Genomic DNA, 21,308 nt, shown 5'->3' on the forward strand with positions numbered 1-21,308 from the left:
ACATGTTGACAAAGCACGCAGTGAGGTCCGATCAAACGAAGCGTTCTGGTGGTTCATTTGTGCCGTCATGTGACATAAAAATATCAACTTTTTTTTTTCACCTACGCCAAGACATCCATGTCAGGACACTAAAGCCAGCCATGGTAACTACGTTCTTAGTTATTTTTTCTACTTTGACTTTTATTCGCGAGGACACATTGAGCTGCTTCAATTTTTTTTTTGTTCTCGCTACTCTACCCGCAAGTTGCCAGAGCCAGCCAGTGCACGTACGTTTTTCTCGTGTTGCCCCGACCACCGCGCCGCTCACTTTGGAGCGCGTTCGGTTTGTTCTGGCCGAGTGGATTTTCACCTGGCAGAGTTTTGGACGCTTTCTGGCTAGCAGACGAGAAAAAGAAACAACGGTCGCTCGCCGCCATCACTGTGGGGACTCGACGGATTGCACTGTGTTCGCTTGTGTGCAACCTCTCCAGAAAGTCTTGTCTGGCCGGTGTAGGATACCGAGCACTACGCCTATGGTTCTCGGTGAACCAAGCGTCTCATGTTTTCTTCGATATTCCTTCGGTAGCCACATTAGGTGCCCAAAGCGGGCATCCGATTGTGGCCAAAATACTTTCCTATGCATTTTTTTCATTTCACGGTGCCCTCGCCCCATGGAAGGAAAGAAAGAACATATTTGCGAGGCAGCGAATTGTCCCATGGTGAAAGTTCGATTTTGTTACTTCTTCTTTTGCGGAAACTAATGGGGCACGGGACGCTTCAGTTGCCAATTGCTCTTATTGTATTATTGCGATAGCAATTATATGGACACTACAAGCGACTTCCTATTGTCGCCGTCGCCCACACGTTTCGTATAAAGTTCAAGAGCGATAACATCGTGACCGCGTGCCGCATGCTGTATGTGCGAGTGGAAGCGTAGAAGGGGAGGGGGGGTGGAATGGGTGAGCCGAACATGGCAAATCAGTCTTGTGTGCGCAAAGAAAAGGAGAGGAAAGGAAAGGAGTCTTGTGTGCGCATCGTCGGAGTCATTACTGATAATTTTTTTTACATCTTGAGACACTATCAATTGTTTCGGATATTTTGAAACACCGGAACAGCTGCGTGTCGCAATAAAGGACAAATGAAATGGAAAATTGACGAATGGGGCCATCTTGTTCCACGACAATGCCCGTCTCCACGTCGCTGATGTGGTTAACAGAAAACTGGCAAAGTTCAAATGTGAAACGCTGGAACATCCGTCATACAGCCCAGACATGTCTGCTTGCGACTTCCACATTTTGCGGCAAACGAAAAAACAGCTCAAGGGAACCAGATTCGTGTCGGGCGATGACGTGAAAGAGTCAGTAGCAGGCTTTTTGAAGCAGCAACCCAAGGAGATTTATTTAGACGAAAATCATGCGACTCGTTTGTCGCGGCTTCGACACGTTAGTCGCGGAGGACAAATGTCTAAATGCTCGTGGAGACTACTCTTAAATAAAGTACCCAGTTTGTCCTATATTCGCATTGACTCACTTTCATTTGACTCGCCCTCGTATATCTTGCAGAACTTCTGCTTTTTATACGTTCTCTCTGTTGGGACTATAATTTCGGTGCAATTACAATACACGACCGGTGACAGCTGCTCCTGCGTAATACATTAGAAAAAATGACAGCGTCATTGAGATTTTTCACGGGCCATTGCATATGGACAAGAATGTAAACATGGTTCTTGAAGGACAAAGTTTCGTTAACGTATTTGTCCTCAACTTGTTCATTTTATAGCCTTCTCATTTTTCATATCGGCGGCATGCACTGCTTTCCTGGCTTCGAACTGATATAGTTATAAAGTTCGTGTGATATTTTCTTTACTTATTAAATAGACAAAAAGCATGGAAGCATTGATATCAGTTTATTTGGGCACAATTTTTGGTACATACGAGTATATTCTTTTGTGAAAAAATGCATGTTTTACTTGTTTTGACAGTGCGTAGTGTTGAAGAGTTCGTTTGCAGCATCTTTGGCAATGGCAATGAAGTTATTATTCATGTATTTGATCCCTCGACAAATTGTTTAAGAGGAAGCTTTAGCTCGGTCCCAACTCCGACGTGGCCTATTCAAATTCATGTAAAACGCACAAACGCTTTTCTGAGATAATCCCTGAATCGCTTTTAATGAAATTTGTTGCATTTGAGGGAGAAAGTTAAATTCTAGTCTCTGTTGGAAGTGGAATTTCGATTTAGGGCCTGAATTGTGTTTAAAATATGTTCAATAATTCAAAAGTTAAAAAAAATAGAAGCACGACGTTTACAAACTAATAGCTATGCATCAAGAACAAATATCGCGGTTTTGTAAACGGCATCTATTATAACAGTTAAGGCGGACGGATTTGCCATGTCAAATTGTACCTTACGTGAATTGGTTGCGTTGTGTACAAGGGTTCTGCAAAAGCCGTATTTCCATAATAAATTTTTTTTAAATTCATGTGTAACATATCTATTTTGTCCGCTGTAGATGTACTATTAGATGTGATTCAAATAATTGTGATATCGTTTTTCATTGTTGAGAGACAGAGTTTTAAACTAGATAGATTCGTTTTCTGAAAATTTGAGCTTTTGGCAAATTTTTCGAAATTCAAAACCAACAGTCACTAGTATTTAAGTTTTTCTTTTAAATGCCACAAACCTCGTGAAATTCGGTGCAGTGGTTGCGGGGAAAAACGAATTCCCCTTCTACATGTATTTAAATAGGAGCACCCGAGCTAAAGCTTGGAGGCCGATCTGCAACGTGAGCCCCCCTCCCCCCCCCCCCCACAAACAAAATTTCTGGCTACGCCACTGATATATATATATATATATATATATATATATATATATACATATATATATATATATATATATATATATATGCTGTTGCACCACAACAGCATATACGCAAAGGACAAAGTACAACCACACAACGTTGAATCGCAAGAGGATTCAACGTTGTGTGGTTGTACACATACTGGGCGGGCGTGGCACACCACAGGGCGCAGTTTTATCCCCTCTCCTTTTCAATATCGCCCTAATAGGCCTTCCGCCGCTCCTCGATAACATCCCGGGGATCCGGCATGGCCTACATGCTGACGACATTACCATCTGGTCGTCCACAGGGTCCATCGGAGCAATGGAGAGCCGCTTGCAGGAAGCGGCAGACGTGGTGGGCGACTATGCAAAGTCATGCGGCCTCAGCTGCGCCCCCCAAAAGTCGGAGTTACTCCTGGTCTCACCGCGAAAGAAGCACGCATCCGACTCGCGCACTATCATCATACAACTGCAGGGACACACCATCGTTTCGTCTCAAAGCGTAAAGATATTGGGAATGGTCTTCCAGTCGGATCGCGCCAATACAACATTAATTCACAAGCTTAGGAATACAACAACCCAAGTTACCCACATGATACGGCGAATAACAACCAAGACAAGAGGCATGGGTGAGGCGGACACGCCTCGGCTTGTCCAAGCCGAAGCGCGTCGGCCCCAGCACGCGGCCCGAGCTCAAGGCATTCTGGAATGAGGAGGCCTCTCCAAAGCTGCATTTACCCAATATAATTGTTTATTTTCTCTCTCTCTCTCTCTCTCTCGCAAGAGGACCATGCCATCGGCTGTGGGGATGTCTGTGCCGTATACGAACGAAAGACAGAATTGTGATACCCACCGTGTATACATGTTCAGGCACACCAAAGTGTGATATCGGGAAGTTCGTGACCACGCACTTTGCATGGGTCAGCCTTGATGACACTACCCATGTGATCATCGTTGGAGACTTCAGTGTGGACATTTCAAAACCAGACTAGTAGTGGTTTGATGTGCCACACCAAGACAAGCCACTCAAGAACGGTGGTGTATAGATTTAACTTCGGCAAACATTCTGTATAAGGTTGTAACCGAATCAATCTGCGTATACGACAGTAATCACTGTGCTATCATCACTAGCATTACCAAACGACGAAAATACGTACATGTGCCCTTGCGTAACCATGTGTGATGCATGTGCTACATTTTTTTTTTGTGACGCATCGCGTATAGAGAGAGCACATATAGCTGCAATGACCTTTCATATTCTACTTATCTGCTGGCGTAAAGCGTTCGTTAGCGACATATTCATTAACGTGCGATCCTCTTACGAATTTTTCTTTTGCGAGAAAACTTGTGCAGCCCAAAAACCTTTCATACGTACTGTAGTGGCACAAAGCGCCGCAGGATACCGCCGCTATTCACACTACTTTCTCTTATAGCTCCGATTACCTGGTGATTTGTAACAGTAAAAAATTTAAGAGTGAGCTAAACAAAGAAAATATATCCAAGTAAAATAGAAGGGTGGTTCCGTATCACGCAGTCACATTGTATATGTAGAAACACGGTGAAAAGGTAGACGAAAACCCGGGGCACTACGCCGGGCACTATGCCGGGACAAGAAAATAAACGAAGACGTTTCGGCTCCCACACGGCAGCCCTATTCACAGGTAAAATGTTTCATCACGATCAGACGGGCTTCCATCAAACAATGAACTTCATGTAGAAACACGATACAGGCGGCAGCAGTAATAGCTATGACATATAAGCATGAAGTTTTGTCAGCTTACCTGTTAAGGTCAGACAGGATGAAATTCAGTGCCTGTGGAAAATAGCTTAAAACGGCTCGTGTGGACGCTCACGAGAAAAACGGAGTATTTTTTATTATACTGTTTCTCGAATCCCCTTCCTAACGTCTAGCATTCTTCAGACTTCGTAACAAGGCACCACCCAAGAGAAACTTCGATAACGACACAATAACGGCAACAAAATTTTCGCGAAGGACGCCGCGCGCATTAGCGTACGCAGCACAGTACGGTGGCTACGAGCGAATGTCATGGCACCGACGAAACTAACAACAACAAAAATCAAGAAAACAAAAGGTCGGCTGCGCGCTGACTTTTGCGCTTTTGTTTTTGTCGAGACGGCGCGAACGCCACCACGTGACTCTGCTCCACCAATAGGGACGCACAGACCTCATCGCCTGCTTTACTGGAGGGCTCTGGCGGAAAGACAAAAGAATGTCACTGCTTTTAGCTTTATTCAGGTGGCTTGGTGGCGCCAGTACCAGGTTGAGAAGCGGAGTTCAGCCAACGTTTATAGTTTCGCGCGGTGATGTTGCGATAGCAGTATCTTCTATCTTAAGATATGTGATGCATTCTTTGATGTATCGAAAATAGAGATACTGATGCAAGTTTTGTCAGACGTGTCATGATACAGATACAAGATACCCGAAGAGTAAGGTAGTATCTCAGATACATGTCTCTTCGATGCTGCCCAGCACTGAGTCAAATACGCGCTTACTGTCGGTCTGGAATGCAACACGACCGTTTTGGTCTCGAAGGTGAAACGCGGACACGGATTACATATTTTATTATTTCTTTTTTTTTGTTTATTGATATACAGCATGCTCCAGGCCCAATCAGAGTCCGAGCAGGAGAGGCAAACTAACGTGAATATTAAAAAGAACACACACACAAAAAAACGGCACAATTGTCAGCCAATACGATGAAATACCTAGCAAGTTACCTCGAGAGTGGACAGCGACGCGTAACCGTCTGCTGAACGTCACTTATACTGTAGACATAACATATTTTGTTGTTTATTAAGCGCGACAGTGTGGGAAGTTTCGCTATTGCCTGCTATCCCAACAATTGTAGCTAAATACATGTGCAAGCACGCACGCACTACGGTTGCCAACTTTGAAGTGCATGAAGTCGGGACAGGGCAAAGGACAGGGTGGGCGGAGAAAGGGAGGGGCGGCTGATGACGACGGACTTTTTTAGTGCCAGGAGCCGCCAATCTGTACGTGAAACAAATTTGAGCATCTTTTTTTTTTGGGGGGGGGGGGGGTAAAGTGTTAAATGGTCCATGGAGCGAAAGAGCCGGCGGCGTCTGTAGCAGCGAAACTTGCCATTGGCTGCGACGCCAAGTTCTGACCGCCGTGACGCTGCTGTCGCGGTATTGCGTGAGGGGAGAGAGCATCGTCGCGACACCACGTCACCCTCTCTCTTGCTCTCGGAAACCTGCGTTATCTAAGTGTCCCTTGCTCGCGCAAGTTCCCGCCTGCGTTGTAATTGCGCCTCGGTAAGGCCAAATCAATATTCGCCTACCGTCCCGATGCGGTCGCTTGCCCGCGAGGAGTTCGTAACTCGAAGGACCGCTTAGCGGCATAAAAATGTACAATAATGCCTTCGCATTTGCAACTCCTAAGTGCTTAGGTGTCCTCGCATATTGTTTTTTTTCTTTTAGTCCCAACGTGTCACAATTTACAACAAGCTCCCTGATTCACACGGCCACCAATATTGACAGCGGTACTGTGAACGGTTAGGGCCTACAAGAGAACTACAATCGCTACAAAAACGAAACCTCCTTTATTTTTATGACAGTGCCGTACAACACGAAAAGAATGCGGAAACGAGCTGTGAGGCACTACAAAAAGTGAATCTGCGCTATTTGTTGTTAGCCAGTAGAAAAAGAGAGGTCGCAGCTTCGCCCGAGAGGCGAAGCATCGATTGCGATAGGAAAATAGTAGACAGCTATACGAAGTAATGATACCACTTTTATCGGCCGTATAAATTTTCAAACATAAGCAGAACTAAATTAACAAGCATGGTGTTAACAAGCATGGTAACAAGCAATCTAAGTGCACGCGAAAACACCCGTGCACTTAGATTTAGGTGCACGTTAAGGAACCCCAGGTGGTCCATATTCCCGGAGTCCCGCACTACGGCGTGCTTCATAATGAGATCGTGGTTTTCGCGCGCAAAACCCCATAATTTTTTTTTCGAGTTGTCCGCGCGTATAGTTGTTACAACATCGGTAAATGGGCGTTTATAGTCCGACGCTATCGGCGCCCGGGCGAGCGTCGCATGACGCCGGGCGCGTCGGAGTGCGTTGGCCGCGTCCGGTTACGTCGGCTTCGCCAGTGCGTCGAACCATCGCTCGAACCACAGACGCTTAAGGGAGCCATTCATTCGCAAGGGCTTCCAGTTCCAAGCAAATCGTGCGTCTTCGCCTCCGCAGGTTTGGCAGCGAAGGCGAACTTGGGATTTGTATAGTCGTCCATTTGTGTTCTCTTTAATTGGCTCCGTGTTTTTATTTTCAGGGGCGGCTTGCGTGAACATTTAATAACGAAAATAATAACGAAGAGCGCGTTTCTAAATGTTCCATAGAAAATGCCTAGTTCGCATAAGAACGCGTTTTCAAATTCGTTATTATTTTCGTTATTAAATGTTCACGCAAGCCGCCCTAGGTCTGTATGTGCTCTGTGTTGACGACGAACACTAACATTGCGGCGTGTTCACACGGGCTGTCAACGCCAGCCTTAGATGCACCGGCTGCCTCGACCAGTTCTTGTCGGGCCAAGCTGCGTCAAATAGACTGAAAATTCGGGTAGTCGCGAAGACATTAAGATCGGCACATCGCAAAAAAAAAAACGAGAAAGTGGACGGGGTAACGGAAACCTATCGACGCATAAGCAATCAACGACCAAACGCTAAAAAAAAAGTAATGCAGTAAAGGCGTTCGTCCCCTTCTTTTTCCGGGATTCTTCTACTGCTTCGTCAATCTACGTGCATTTGAGTTAGATACACAAGTAGGTGAACGTGCGCAGCACAATAACATAAACTGCGGAGTGGCCAGCTGCTAGTTTGTCGCGGTGAGATTTGTTCGCGGGGTGCTCTTGAATCGTAATTTTCCGCTCGTTTCCTGCTTTATATTCTACCTGATGCCATGGATATGACCTGCCTCATACAAGCGGCGAGCTTTCTCGGGGACAGACGCCCGAAAAATGCGTTTTCCAGTTTGTCAGGCCTTGGCAACCGTAGTGCGAAATCAATGGTAGCGCCGTGCACGCGTTTGACCCGTCGTGTGCATCGCGTGCCAGTGCTCTAGCGCGCGCTGCTGGCGCCTTACGACGGCCATCCGGTGCCTATATAAACTGTGCGTCCTAACTCTACTAACTATACGCGGGTGCATGTACATGGTAGCGCAACGCAGCGCCCGCCACCATAGAGTTTCCTACAGTAACTACTAGAGGGAACTCTGGCGCTGCAGTCGTTGTACCACCATGGGAATGATGGGAAGTACATGAATTTGTCTGATCTTCATGCTTGTGAATTCTTGTGGATTCTTGCGGCTTTGTGTATTACGACATATAAATCTTATTGTCGTAAATTTCAGTACCAATCTATGCTCTTCGAAGTGCAGAAGATGCGGCGAGCACGCACAATTGCTGCTAATTGCAGCGATTGAGCTTGGCCAAGTGGCCAAATCGAAACGCGCCAAGCATCTCAAGGCACTGGCATGCCCGCGATAAATTCACAAGAGCGTTTCATTCGCTTGTCGATACATGCGTCCGTGGCTTAATGGTTTCAATATCAGGCTTTTGTGCTAGGGTTGCTGTGTTAGAATCCTGCCGTCGGACAATTCACTATCATTATCTTTCATTTGCGTTCCCGACGGCGAGAGTGCGTCACCATCAGAAGAGAAAGAGAGAAACTTAATTTATGCCATCTTAAAGGGAAAGGGGCTGCGAGATGAAGGCGAGGGAGGTTATCTTACTTTCGCATTTTCTTCGACGAAGATCGCAACCAAACTTGGTGATGACCCTCTTTAGGCGTCTTCTCATGGGAATACAGAATAAACAAAATTTGAAAATGCGTTCTTTCTGGGGAAAATAGCGATGTTAGCCCCGCATCCCCCCCCCTCCCCCTTGAGAGGAGCCTCAAGCTCGGAACCTACTCGGATATTTCTATTCAAGTAGGTGTGAAATGCATGAATGCTCTGACTAGGCTACCGCTGAATTGATATGAATTAAATGTGTTGTATTTTAAAAAGATGTATAATTCTATCGACTGTAAGAAAGGAAAACACGATTGATGCCCTCCGATTTTTTATATGAATTGCCAGAAATTTCCAAATCCATATCTCAGTACGCAGAACAGACGTCGCGGTTCTGCAAATCGCATATGTTAGAGAATCCGAAGCTCACAAATCAGATATATTGATAGCTCACGTGAAATTTTGCAGAGATGAGGATGGTCTTTCAAGTCTTACAAATAAATGGTATGTTAGCGAGTAGCTTATGATACACCGATGTTGTCCGCTTTATGTGTGTCTCGGGAAGTCCTGTTCGTGGAATTCTGATATCGTTTATTTTCTTTCCTAATTGCAGAGTTAGAGTTGTAAACTTGATACGTGAGTGTTTGAATCTTTTGTGATTTTCAAGAATTATTCTTGAATCATCACGGTCACCATCACGGCACCATAGGGCATCAGGAGGGAGCGTTTCCTCGCCGGTTTCTACTCAAAAGGGGGACGCCGACAACGTTACGACGTCGGCCAACGTCGTCGGCATCCCGTTTTTGAGGAGCATCCGGCGAGGAAATGCTCTCTCATGACGCAGACCGATGCCCTAAACGGTGACAGTGACTGGGCGGGACGGCTGGCGGCTGTGCGAATCAGGGTCTTAAAGTACCATTTTTCTCCCCCTCATTGTATAGTGACGACCGCGTGTGTTTTGTTCTCAGTCTTCCGTGCAGCGCGAGCGAGGCGCTGCTGGAGGCGCTGGTGGGCCGGCTGGAGCAGTACGCCAGCAGCCTCGAGTCCCTCGTCGAGGAGCGCACCGCCGACTACCTCGAACAAAAGCGGAAGGCCGAGGACCTTCTCTACCAGCTGCTGCCCAAGTGAGTTCGTTCAGCATGAGTCAATAGATCACGAGCAAATGAGCGTGCTATGGAACATAACGGACGTAAATAAGCGCGTTTCTCAGTCGCCGACCTAGAGAGGGAAAGAGAGAGAGAGAGAGAGAGAGAGAGAGAGAGAGAGAGAGAGAGAGAGAGAGAGAGAGAGAGAGAAAAGGCTATAAGGGAAAGACAGGGAGGTTAACCAGGCTTAGCCCCGGTTGACTGCTCTACACTAGGGGAGGGGGAAAGGAATCTGTAACATTTGAAGGAGGGAAGTTCATAGCATGCGCGGACACACCCGCAATGAAGCGTTCGTCGTTTAGATGAGCACGAGCGGTGACATTGGCTGGCGCAACTCGAGAAGCCCGGCAACGCTTTTGTGGCTTTGCACATCGCAGACACACGAGGCCGTGGTCTTCTGTAAAAGGCCTGTCATCTATTTGCCCTAGCACTGCCCGAAAGTCAAGCCTTTCAACTGCATATGATGGCCAGCCTCACATGAAGTGCTTTAAGGCTTCCTTTACAAGCCTCGTGTGTTGCAATTGGCAGGGTCCGCCATTCCAATTAGGAATGAATAGGCGTTCGCAAAGGAAACGTTACTCGCATGAGACATGGGAAGGTTTCGTCACGTCGAGTAAAACTGAGTAAACGTTGCAATTTCATCCATAGGTCCATGGCGCGTTGTCGCCAGTTAATTTACGGTGTATGCCACTTGATTAGTGTTATTATATGGGCCAGACTACTAAAATAAAATCGGTGCTGGGCTTATGCTGCCGTGCTCTCTAAACACGTTCTATGTGCTACAATGCAACTTCTGGGTGATTTCTATACGCTTAATGTGAGCCCTTCTATATTCATCAGTTTATTTCGATGGAAAAGGTGGGCATGCTTCTCACTATCGGGGGAAAATAACGGAGAGTGGAAGGGACCTGCATTATGCGTAGAGTGAGCTATAAGTATTTATTGTGCATTGTTCGAAGGATCGTGATGGAGGGTGTATGTGCAAAAGCGCTTTTCTCCCCTTCTTGTATTTTAACACGAGGCTTCCCTCACCAGATCAAAAATAGAAAGAAGAGAAAGAAAGACGGAAAGAATGAAAGGAAAACCAAGTCTACAGTCTAACAAGTGCAGCATCGTGATTCTTACGAAAGACAGTGTGATACTGGCGCCTTCACGTCTCTGTGTTATGCATTCTTTTTTCTCACTGTCAGTTTATTAATTTTTTTCTGAGAGTCAATCAAGAAATAAAGGATGTGGGACGAAAAATCTGAAGTGGTAGCAGGACGGCCTGAAGGCTGCGTGGACCAACGATTATTTCTGTTTAATTTATGGATGCCTCCATACAGCTAATGTGTGAAAAATTCGGTGGAAGTTGGAGATTATAATGCATGTTGCTAAAGCCGTTGCATGCTGCCGAAAGCGGTGACGACATTGTATTATCGATTTCGAGGCAGGTCGCAAATGAATCCTGAGCGTATGGTGTGAGGTGACTGTCCTTATCAACAGGCGCAAGCCTGTTCGGAGGCTCTGAAACAAATTTGACTACGAGAAAAGGAAAAAAAAGTGAGAAAGAAAATATAATGCGAAGCGACGTACTGAGATAATATATGACGTCGAAGTGAAACGCTGAATGAGGCTTGTGACGTCCTCAGTCGTTAATTAATCACCGCATCACGCAGTGCTTTGTTTGATGAGCCGGCAAGACAAAACGGCGCATCGCGTTTACCAGAAACCCCAGAGGATTTCGGCGGCGAAGACGTCCCAGAACGTGTCCGTAACGGTCGTCAGCCGCGGTGGCTTACCTTGCAGAGCGAAGGTAACTTTTATGCACGGGCGATGTTCTCGAGCGACCACTACTATCTCGCGTGACTCGGCACCGGACGCGTCGAATCGAGGTCAGCCGTATGTACCAGCGCATCCGGTGCCGAGTCGCGTGGAACGGCGTCGACGCGTTCGTATTTCTGACACTGACAGTACGATGGCTGGAATATCGGCATCTCCTGCTCGGCTAAACAGACGACGACACGCCAAGTTGCGAAGAGGTGGCAGCGGAAGCTTCGCATTTAAAGAAATCAGTGTTTGAAGTCAAGCCACCCAGTTTCACATTAGGAACGTTACTAGCCAATAGTGCGTTCTAAAAATATATCGAGTGCAGAGAGAGGGAGAGAGATGACGTGTAAAGCACGGCGGAGGTTATAGGTGGAGGAGGAACGATGCGTCTCTTCGCGACACGACGTAAGAACAGTTCGCGACAAACCTAATTCAGGCATGTTAGGAGGCGAGCGTCGCTCGTCCTTTAGGGCCCCGGAGATCGATGCGTCCTTTGATACAGAGCGAGGCTTCCGTGCAGCGCTGTAAATTAATGTGTCATGTCGAGTATTATGCTGGTGCCCCCCCCCGCCCCCCCCCCCCTTGCAGTGAGCTGGTTTGCACGTTCAGGAGACTGATTTCGAGAAAGTTTCATTACGCCATCGTTGCTACGAGTGGTGCCAGCACTACGGCGTACATTAATTAGCACAGCGGAATGAATCCTCGGTTTGATGCGCCCAGTTGTCGTATTCGCCGTTCCAATTCTTTCGTTGTTTCTTTCGTCCATTAACTGGGACACATATGCTGTACCACGCCCTGACGGAACAAAGGGGGGGGGGGGGGGACGTGAAGAAGATTCTGCAATACGAGTAGGGCTAAGAAAAAACAAAACAAAAAAATGCACCAGACCTTCTGTACTGTTCAGCTAATTTCCGTTCAATTTCCAGCCAAGCTGTTTCTTACGAGCAGTTTGAAAAAGAATGTCAGCTGCCTTTGAATAAACCACGCAGAATAACACTTTTCTCGCACTTAATTGACACGATGGTTGGCAGCATTGGCCGCATATACAGTGTCTTTTTCGGCAATATATATCTTTTATGAAAAAGTGTAATGAATGCTGCGGACAGGTCAGTTTGGCAGACGAGTTCCTAGGTGAGGCGGACGTACTTTGCCGCTAATAACGTGAACTTCAGAAGATTAATTAACAGAGATTAATTAAGTACTTATTAGTGCTTTGGAGCAGTTGTATCAATGGCAAATTTGAAGACAGTGACATTTACGTGCAAGCTCATTCTATAAAAATCTTGAAAAATTTCACCCAATTCAAGGTATCCATCATCAAATTTCAACGGTAAATCGACGCAATATGGGGACCGAACTCGCCCTACCGAGCGACAGACGGCACCGCCCCGCAAATAATGTGTGCGGGCTAAAACATGGCTGAAGTATTAATGATAGTATACCGCGGCAAATTCTGACCCGACACACAGAGACACATGTTTGCCAGGCAAAGCGTGACGTAATCAGTAGCCGCCGCGACTGGCCGTGTCGTTGGATTTCCAAATTCAGCGTGCTTGTCTTCACGGTGTGTATCAGTCTGATGTGACAGCGAACTCGCCTTTTCTACGCTCCCGCGGCGCTCGGTTTTGATAATGCTTGGGTTTACCGTTGAAATTCGATGATAAATATCAGGAATTAGGCGCCACTTTCAAGATGTTTAGAAAACGAGGGCGCATTAAAATGTGACTGCCTTAAAGTTCGCCATTTCAACGGTGCCCTCTATGGCACTAATGAAAAACTTACTCAAGAAAGTTTTGTTAAGTCTTTGGATCCTCACCTTATTAGCGGCAAAATATGTCCGCCTCGCCTATAGGGACTACTTTGCAATAACGCCATGTTGGCAGCGCTTGTAGGCTTTGTATAAAAAAATCTGTATTAAAATATAATGAACGAGAAGAAAGAGCGTTAACCAAGAGACCCGATTTTTATTAATAATCTCATACGAAGCCAACAAACAATGACACCAAGAACAACGCAGGGGCAATTACTTGTACTTATTAATTGAAAAAGAAATTACAAATTAATGTAATTGAAAGTGGACGAAAAAACAACTTGCCGCAGTTGGGGAACAATCCCACGTCGTGGATCATTCTGGATGCTTGCGTGGAAGGGAAGACGGCGCCGCGGTAGCTCATTTGGTAGAGCATCGCACGCGTAATGCGAAGGTTGTGGGATCGTACCCACCTGCGGCAAGTTATTTTTCCATTCACTTTCAATTCCAGTAATGTATAATTTCTTTATTTCAATTAGTAAGTACAAGTAATTTCCCCTGTGTTGTCCTTGGTGCCCTTGTCTGTTGGATTCTTAATAATAATAATAATAATAATAATAATAATAATAATAATAATAATAATAATAATAATAATAATAATAATCAGCCTGGTTACGCCCACTGCAAGGCAAAGGCCTCTCCCATACTTCTCCAACTACCCCGGTCATATACTAATTGCGGCCATGTTGTTCCTGCAAACTTCTTAATCTCATCCGCCCACCTAACTATCTGCCGTCTCCTACTAAGCTTCCCTTCCCTTGGAATCCAGTTCGTAACTTTTAATGACCATCGGTTATCTTCCCTCCTTAATACATGTCCTGCCCATGCCCAATTCTTTTTCTTGATTTCGACTAAGATGTCATCAACTCGCGTTTGTTCCCTCACCCAATCTGCTCTTTTCTTATCCCTCAACGCTACACCTATCATTCTTCTTTCCATAGCTCGTTCCGTCGTCCTCAATTTAAGTAGAACCCTTTTCGTAAGCCTCCAGGTTTCTGCCCCGTACGTGAGTACTGGTAAGACACAGCTGTTATGCACTTTTCTCTTGAGGTATAACGGCAACTTGCTGTTCATGATCTGAGAATGCCTGCCAAACACGCGCCAGCCCATTCTTATTCTTTCGATTATTTCCGTCTCATGATCCGGATCTGCGGTCACTACCTGTTCTAAATAGATGTATTCCCTTACCACTTCCAGTGCCTCGTTATCCATCCTAAACTGCTGTTCTCTTCCGAGACTGTTAAACATTACTTTAGTTTTCTGCAGATTTATTTTAGACCCACCCTTCTGCTTTGCCTATCCAGGTCAGTGAGCATGCATTGCAATTGGTCCCCTAGGTTCCTAAGCGAGGCAATATGATCAGCGAATCGCAAGTTACTAAGGTATTCTCCATTAACTTTTATCCCCAATTCTTCCCAATCCAGGTCTCTGAATACCTCCTGTAAACACGTTGTGAATAGCATTGGAGAGATCGTATCTCCCTGCCTGACGCCTTTCTTTATTGGGATTTTGTTGCTTTCCTTATGGAGGACTACGGTGGCTGCAGAGCCGTTATAGATATCTTTCACTATTTTTACATACGGCTCGTCTACACCCTGATTCCGTAATGCCTCCATGACTGCTGAGGTTTTGACTGAATCAAACGCTTTCTCGTAATCAATGAAAGCTATATATAAGGGTTGGTTATATTCCGCACATTGCTCTATCACCTGATTGATAGTGTGAATATGGTCTATCGTTGAGTACCCTTTACGGAATCCTGCCTGGTCCTTTGGTTGGCAGAAGTCTGATGTGTTCCTTATTCTATTTGCGATTACCTTAGTAAATACTTTTTAGGCAACGGACAGTAAGCTGATCGGTCTATAATTTTTCAAGTCTTTGGCGTCCCCTTTCTTATGGATTAGGATTATGTTAGCGTTCTTCCAAGATTCCGGTACGCTCGAAGTCACGAGGCATTGCGTATACAGGGTGGCCAGTTTCTCTAGAACAATCTGCCCACCATCCTTCAACAAATCTGCTCTTAAATGATCCTCCCCAGCTGCCTTCCCCCTTTGCATAGCTCCCAAGGCTTTCTTTACTTCTTCCGGCGTTACTTGTGGGATTTCGAATTCCTCTAGACTATTCTCTCTTCCATTATCGTCGAGGGTGCCACTGGTACTGTACAAATGTCTATAGAACTCATCAGCCACATGAACTATCTCATCCATATTAGTAATGATATTGCCGGCTTTGTCTCTTAACGCATACATCTAATTCTTGCCTATTCCTAGTTTCTTATTCACTGCTTTTAGCCTTCCTCCGTTCCTGAGAGCATGTTCAATTCTATCCATATTATACTTCCTTATGTCAGCTTTCTTACGTTTGTTGATTAACATGGAAAGTTCTGCCAGTTCTATTCTAGCTTTAGGGTTAGAGGCTTTCATACATTGGCGTTTCTTGATCAGATCTTTCGTCTCCTATGATAGCTTACTGGTATCCTGTCTAACGGAGTGCACCGATTTCTATTGCACACGCCTTAACGATGCCCATTAGATTGTCGTTCATATCTTCAACACTAAGGTCCTCTTCCTGAGTTAAAGCCGAATACCTGTATCTGTTGGCGTCTTATGATAGGATTATTAAAAATCGGGCCCCTCGATTAACCCCCTTTCTTCTCGTTCATTACATAACATGGGTCTCGAATCTGGCAACATTGATTCCTTCAGGTAGCATGTGCACGTTTATTGACCAGTTGCCTTCACCGAAAAAAAAAAAGATCATGTACTCGTGATGCCTGCGGCAGAAAGGATGTTCCGCATCCGCCGCCAAGGTTTGTGAGTGGTGGCGCTTGCTAACACTCACAAGGTTAGTTGTAGTAGCACGTAAATGCCCCAGAAAGTGGATGACAAGGCGGCGCCGCGGTAGCTCAATTGGTAGAACATCGTACGGGTAATGCGAAGACGTGGAATTGTTGCCCACCTGTGGCAAATTGTTTTTTTCATTCACTTAATCTATTCAAATAATTTATAATTTATTTAAATTAGTAAGTACGTGTAATTTCGCCTCTGTTGTCCTTGGTGTCTTTGTTGGCTGGCTTCTTATGATATATATATATATATATATGTATAAGCACCAGTGGCGTGGCCAGAAATTTCGTTCGGGTGGAGGGAGGGGGGGGGGGTCGCTCGCGTTGCAGCTCGGCCTCCTCCTTGTTGAATTTGTCGAGGGATCAAATACACGAATAATAACTGCATTGCCGTTGCCGAAAATGCTGTAAACGAAATCTTGAATGCTACACACTGCCGAGACAAGTAAAATATGTATTTTTTCATAAAAGAATATACTCGTATGTCCTAAATATTGTGCTCGAAATAATTGATATCAGTTCTTCGACTTTCTTTTTTCTATTTAATAATTAAAGAAAATATCACACTAACTTCCGAACTATATCAGTTCGAAACCAGCAAAGCAGCGCATGCTGCTGATATGAAAAATGTAAAGGCCGTGAAAGGAACAAGTTGAGGACAAATATTTTAATGAAACTGTGTAATTGAAGAACCTTGTTTACATTTTTATACATATGCAACGGCCAGAGAAAAATCTCAGTGGCGCTGTCCTTTGTTCAAATGTATTGTCACCAGTGCTGTCACCGGTCGTGTATTGTAATTGCACCGAAGTTATAGTCGCAACAGAAAGCACATATAAAAAGCAGGAGTCCTGCAATATACACGAGGGCGAGTTAAATGAAAGTGAGCCACTGCCAATATATGACAAACGGGGCACTTTATTTAAACGTAGTCTCCATGAGAATTTATACATTTTTCCCATTGACTAACGAGTCGCGCGATTCCCGTCTCGTAAAACTCCTTGGGTTGCTGCTTCAAACGTCTGCAGCTCACCCTTTCACGTCATCATCCTACACGAATCTGGTTCCCTTGAGCTGTTTTCTTCAATTGTCCCAATATGTGGAAGTCTCAAGGCGACAGGTCTGGGCTGTATGGTGGATGGTGCAGCGTTTCCCACTTGAAATTTGCCAGTTTTGTGCGCAGGACGCCGATCAGCCGAAGCAGTTTTGTGGGAACGGGCATTGTCGGGGAGCGAGATTACCCCATTCGTCAATTTTCCGCGTCGTTTGTTCTTCATTACGACATGCAGGCGATCCGGCGTTTCACGATATCGGAAACGGTTGATAGTATGCCCAGGTTTAGCCAATTCGATCAGTAATGACCCCTGACGATCGACAAAAAAAAATTCAACAACACCTTTCCGGTGGAAATGACGGCCTTTGCTTTCTTTTGGAATGGTGATTTTTAATGTTTTCTCTGTGAGGTTTTCCGTCGTGTTTCAGGCTCGTAGTAGTGGCACCATGATTCGTCCCCGGTAACAATTGCAGACGAGAAGTCGTCACCCTCATCACCGGATCAGATGAGTCAAGGCAGCGCCGAACCTCTCTGTCTCCTGGCGGTGATTCAAAATCTTGGGCATCCATTGCGCACACAAGAGCCGATAACCGGTATGTTAATAAATTATGGTGTGAGCCCAACCGTGGGCTGATGTTTACACGCTCTGTCATTTCATCGATGCTTATCCTGCGTTCTTTCTAATAAGCTCATCAACCTTTGCAATTGTGTTGAGGGTGATTGCACGGTGGCTTTGGCCTTGTCTTGGATCGTCTTTGCAACTTTCACGTCCTTCTTTGAATCGTCTCCTCTAACGCTTCACAGCGGCCAATGAAAGGCAATGTTCAACGTACAAGGCAACCATACGGCGACTAATTGCTTTTTGTGAAACACCTTCAGCAGTCAGAAGCCTCACGACACCACGCTGTTCAACTTTTCGGAGCGTCCATTACGTCACGCAACCAAGTTGAAGCCAGCGTATGAGAGCATTAAAGAACCTTTATCCTCACACCTGCTCGTCGCTTTCTGTAAATAAGAGATGCCTGTGTGCCACGCGCATGCATCGCAGATAATGAACCGAAACATTATTGCGTGGAGTGGTAGACTAACATTCACTCGCCCTCGTACATTATAAATGTGAAGATACAATTGAACACATATACAAATGCGAAGATACAGTTCGATAAAGGGCAAAAAAGTGCCACTGGAAGCAAAGTTCAGTGCACGTATACACAATATCTAGCAACATATTTAAATATACGTATAAGTCTCAAATAAATCAGCGTATCTAAGTAAAGCTCACTGTATATAATGCGTTAAACAAGGCAAATAAACATCTTGCGCAACAACACATTTACAGATCACCGCCCCTCCCCCTCCCTCCACTCCCCCTGATGTATCGCGCGCGACGGAAGGTGGCGTGCTTCCTCCCCGCTTTTCTCCCTTGCGCATACAAGACTGAGCCACCATCGTCGGCCCACCCATGCCCCCTCCCCCCCCCCTCCACGCGATTTCACTCGCACATGCACCATGCGGCACGCGGTTTTGAACTTCATACGGAACATGACGGCGACGGCAGGAATGCGGCTGCAGTGTCCACATATATGATTGGTATCGCAATAATATAATAGGAGTATCCGGCAAATGAAGAGTCCCGTGGTCCATTACTTTCCGCAAAAGAAGTAACAAAATCAAACTTTCACCATGCGTTAATTAGCTGCGCCTCAACAATGCCCTTTCTTTTTTTTTTTGGCGGGGGGCACAGCAGGGGCACAGAAATAAAAGAAAAACGCAGAGGAATTCAAGTTGGCCACAATCGAATACCTACTTTGGGCACCTAATGTGGCTACCAAACGAATATCGAAGAAAACGTGAGACGCTTGCTTCATAGAGAACCATACGCCTACTGCTCGGTATCCTACACCGGCGAGACAAAAGACCTTCCGGAGAGGGCGCGCTCATGCGAACGCGTTGCAATAAGTCGAGTTCCCACAGTCATGGCAGCGAGCAAACATCGGTTCTTTTTCTCGTCTGCTAGCCAGAAGGCGTCTAAAACAGCCAGGCGAAAATTCACTCGGCAAGAGAGATTTGTCCGGGCAACACGAGAAAAACGCATGCGCTCTGGCTGGTTCTGTTAGCCTGCGGGTAACGAGAACAAAAAATAGAAGAGGCTCAATGTGTCCTCGCAAATAAAAGTCAAAGTAGAAAAATAAATAAGAACGTAGTTACCTTTGCTGGCTTTAGTGTCTTGACATGGATGCTTTCGTGCAGGTGAAAAAAATGTTGATATTCTTTTCTGCGACATGACGGCGCAAATGAACCACCACAACGCTTAGTCTCATAGGACCTCGCTGTGTGGTTTCTCAGCTTCTCTCCTAGGGTATTGGCTTGTCTCGTTGTGTGGTCCCATGTACGTCTTCAGAAAAGTCAACGCACCGTTGGCGTCAAATGTTTAGAACACCATTACACCCGCAATGTTCCGTAATTGAAAGTCTAAACCACGGCTTTGTAAATGTCAATGCACCTTTCGCATCAAAAGTTTATAGAACTTTATACCCGCAAAGTTTTCGAATTGAAATCCATGCGCTCCGTAGATTCCGCGGCCTTCACGATATGCCGCGACGAGCCCGCTCGCAATCAAAACCCCTTGAAACTGTGCTCGAATGGGGCTCCTGCATAGAGTCTACTCTTGCATTAAGTGACTCCAGATGCATGGGCGTTGCCACGAAATCCAGCCCGAGTTCGCGGCGAAATGTCTTTTCGAGCGCGAAAAAGACATTGTAGACAAAATCCGGACTGATTTCTGGCGCCGTGGGTTGTTTCGGTCGGCGGTGCACGACAACGCGAAAACATTTCGAGAGAAGGGCTGAAGCCCCATAAGCCCCCCCTCCCCCCCCTCTCAACCTACGCCTCTGATAAGCACCCTGTGTAACTGTGTAACGCTTTTGGGCGCTCACTTAACTGTTAGCAAAGGTCGTATTACACCAACGCATTTTTGCTACGCATGCACATAAGTCATAACGATGCCCCCATTTTCACAAACTTTGACATATGTGGCTGTTCTAGTTCTTCCAGCACAGCTAGATAAATTATGCGCAGTTCCTAAAACAAGCCTATACCGTTCTGGAGTGCTTGCGTAAGTAAGTTATTGCAGGGGCCATAGTTTACCAACACACTTTCGATTTTGTGTTCACGTGATCACAACCTGCCCAGTTTTCACAAAATATAAATGAGGTACGTAACTGGTTTATTTTTCACCGAAGGAACCACGGGTGCATCATGTAACGCATGGAAATGCAGAAAAAAAATGTGGGTTAACTACATATTTTCAATGCTCATAATTAAGCCACGAACGTTAAGATAACATTAAATAAAAGTATCGCCCATTTGCACAAAAATGTGAACTCGACGTCGCGTGGATTCTCTTCAAGCACTGATAAATATATTGGATATAACTGTATGGAGCGCTTGGTAAAAGAGCTGCTTTTTTTTTTGCAAAACATCTTTTTTTTTCGTCCACATTTATTGAATTTCGCAAACATTCGCCATAAAGTTCCTCCCATTTTCAATAAATTTGACCTTGGTGGCATTTATAGCACAACCCTGACAGCGGGGTAAATTTTGCTGCATTCGTAAAACACGCTTGTAGGCCGTAATTGATCCGCCGACATTGAACTTTGCCTAGGTGTCATCCATAAACGTCCTCTTATTTTCACAAAATACAAACTAGGTACCTCGTTTAGCTTTCCAAGGACATCGGGGAAACACAATACATGTCTCTTGGGACACACGGAGATAAGCAAGAAAGAGGTATTCGATAATTAGTTTCAGTGGTCGTATACTAAAGCGACAAAAGTTAAACTTTTCGCACATATCACTCCTAACTTGGCCCTCATCTGCATCGAATATAAACTTGCTGTCACGTACTTGCAGGAAAAGCAATGCCTATAATGGCCGTAAAATACTGTCAGGCACTTGCTTCGTAAATGTTTCGCAAAGCCCGTAATTAACTGAAGCTCTTGAAACTCTGCTCAAACATCAGCAGTAAGATGCCCTCCTTATTCCCTCGAATGTC

At 45.5% G+C, this 21,308-nt stretch overlaps 1 protein-coding gene across 2 annotated transcripts in view; it reads left to right on the forward strand.

Annotated features, from left to right (window-relative positions):
• LOC142583140 (atrial natriuretic peptide receptor 2-like) overlaps positions 1-21,308 on the forward strand; it is a 385,116-nt gene that overhangs the window by 144,025 nt on the left and 219,783 nt on the right. For both annotated transcript variants that reach the window (XM_075693481.1, XM_075693480.1), the window contains one exon: positions 9,560-9,715. In XM_075693481.1, coding sequence (XP_075549596.1) covers positions 9,560-9,715 — 156 coding nt within the window. The remainder of the gene's footprint in view (positions 1-9,559; positions 9,716-21,308) is intronic.

This window comes from Dermacentor variabilis, chromosome 5 (genome assembly GCF_050947875.1).
Source record: "Dermacentor variabilis isolate Ectoservices chromosome 5, ASM5094787v1, whole genome shotgun sequence".
NCBI classification, from domain to species: Eukaryota; Metazoa; Arthropoda; class Arachnida; order Ixodida; family Ixodidae; genus Dermacentor; species Dermacentor variabilis.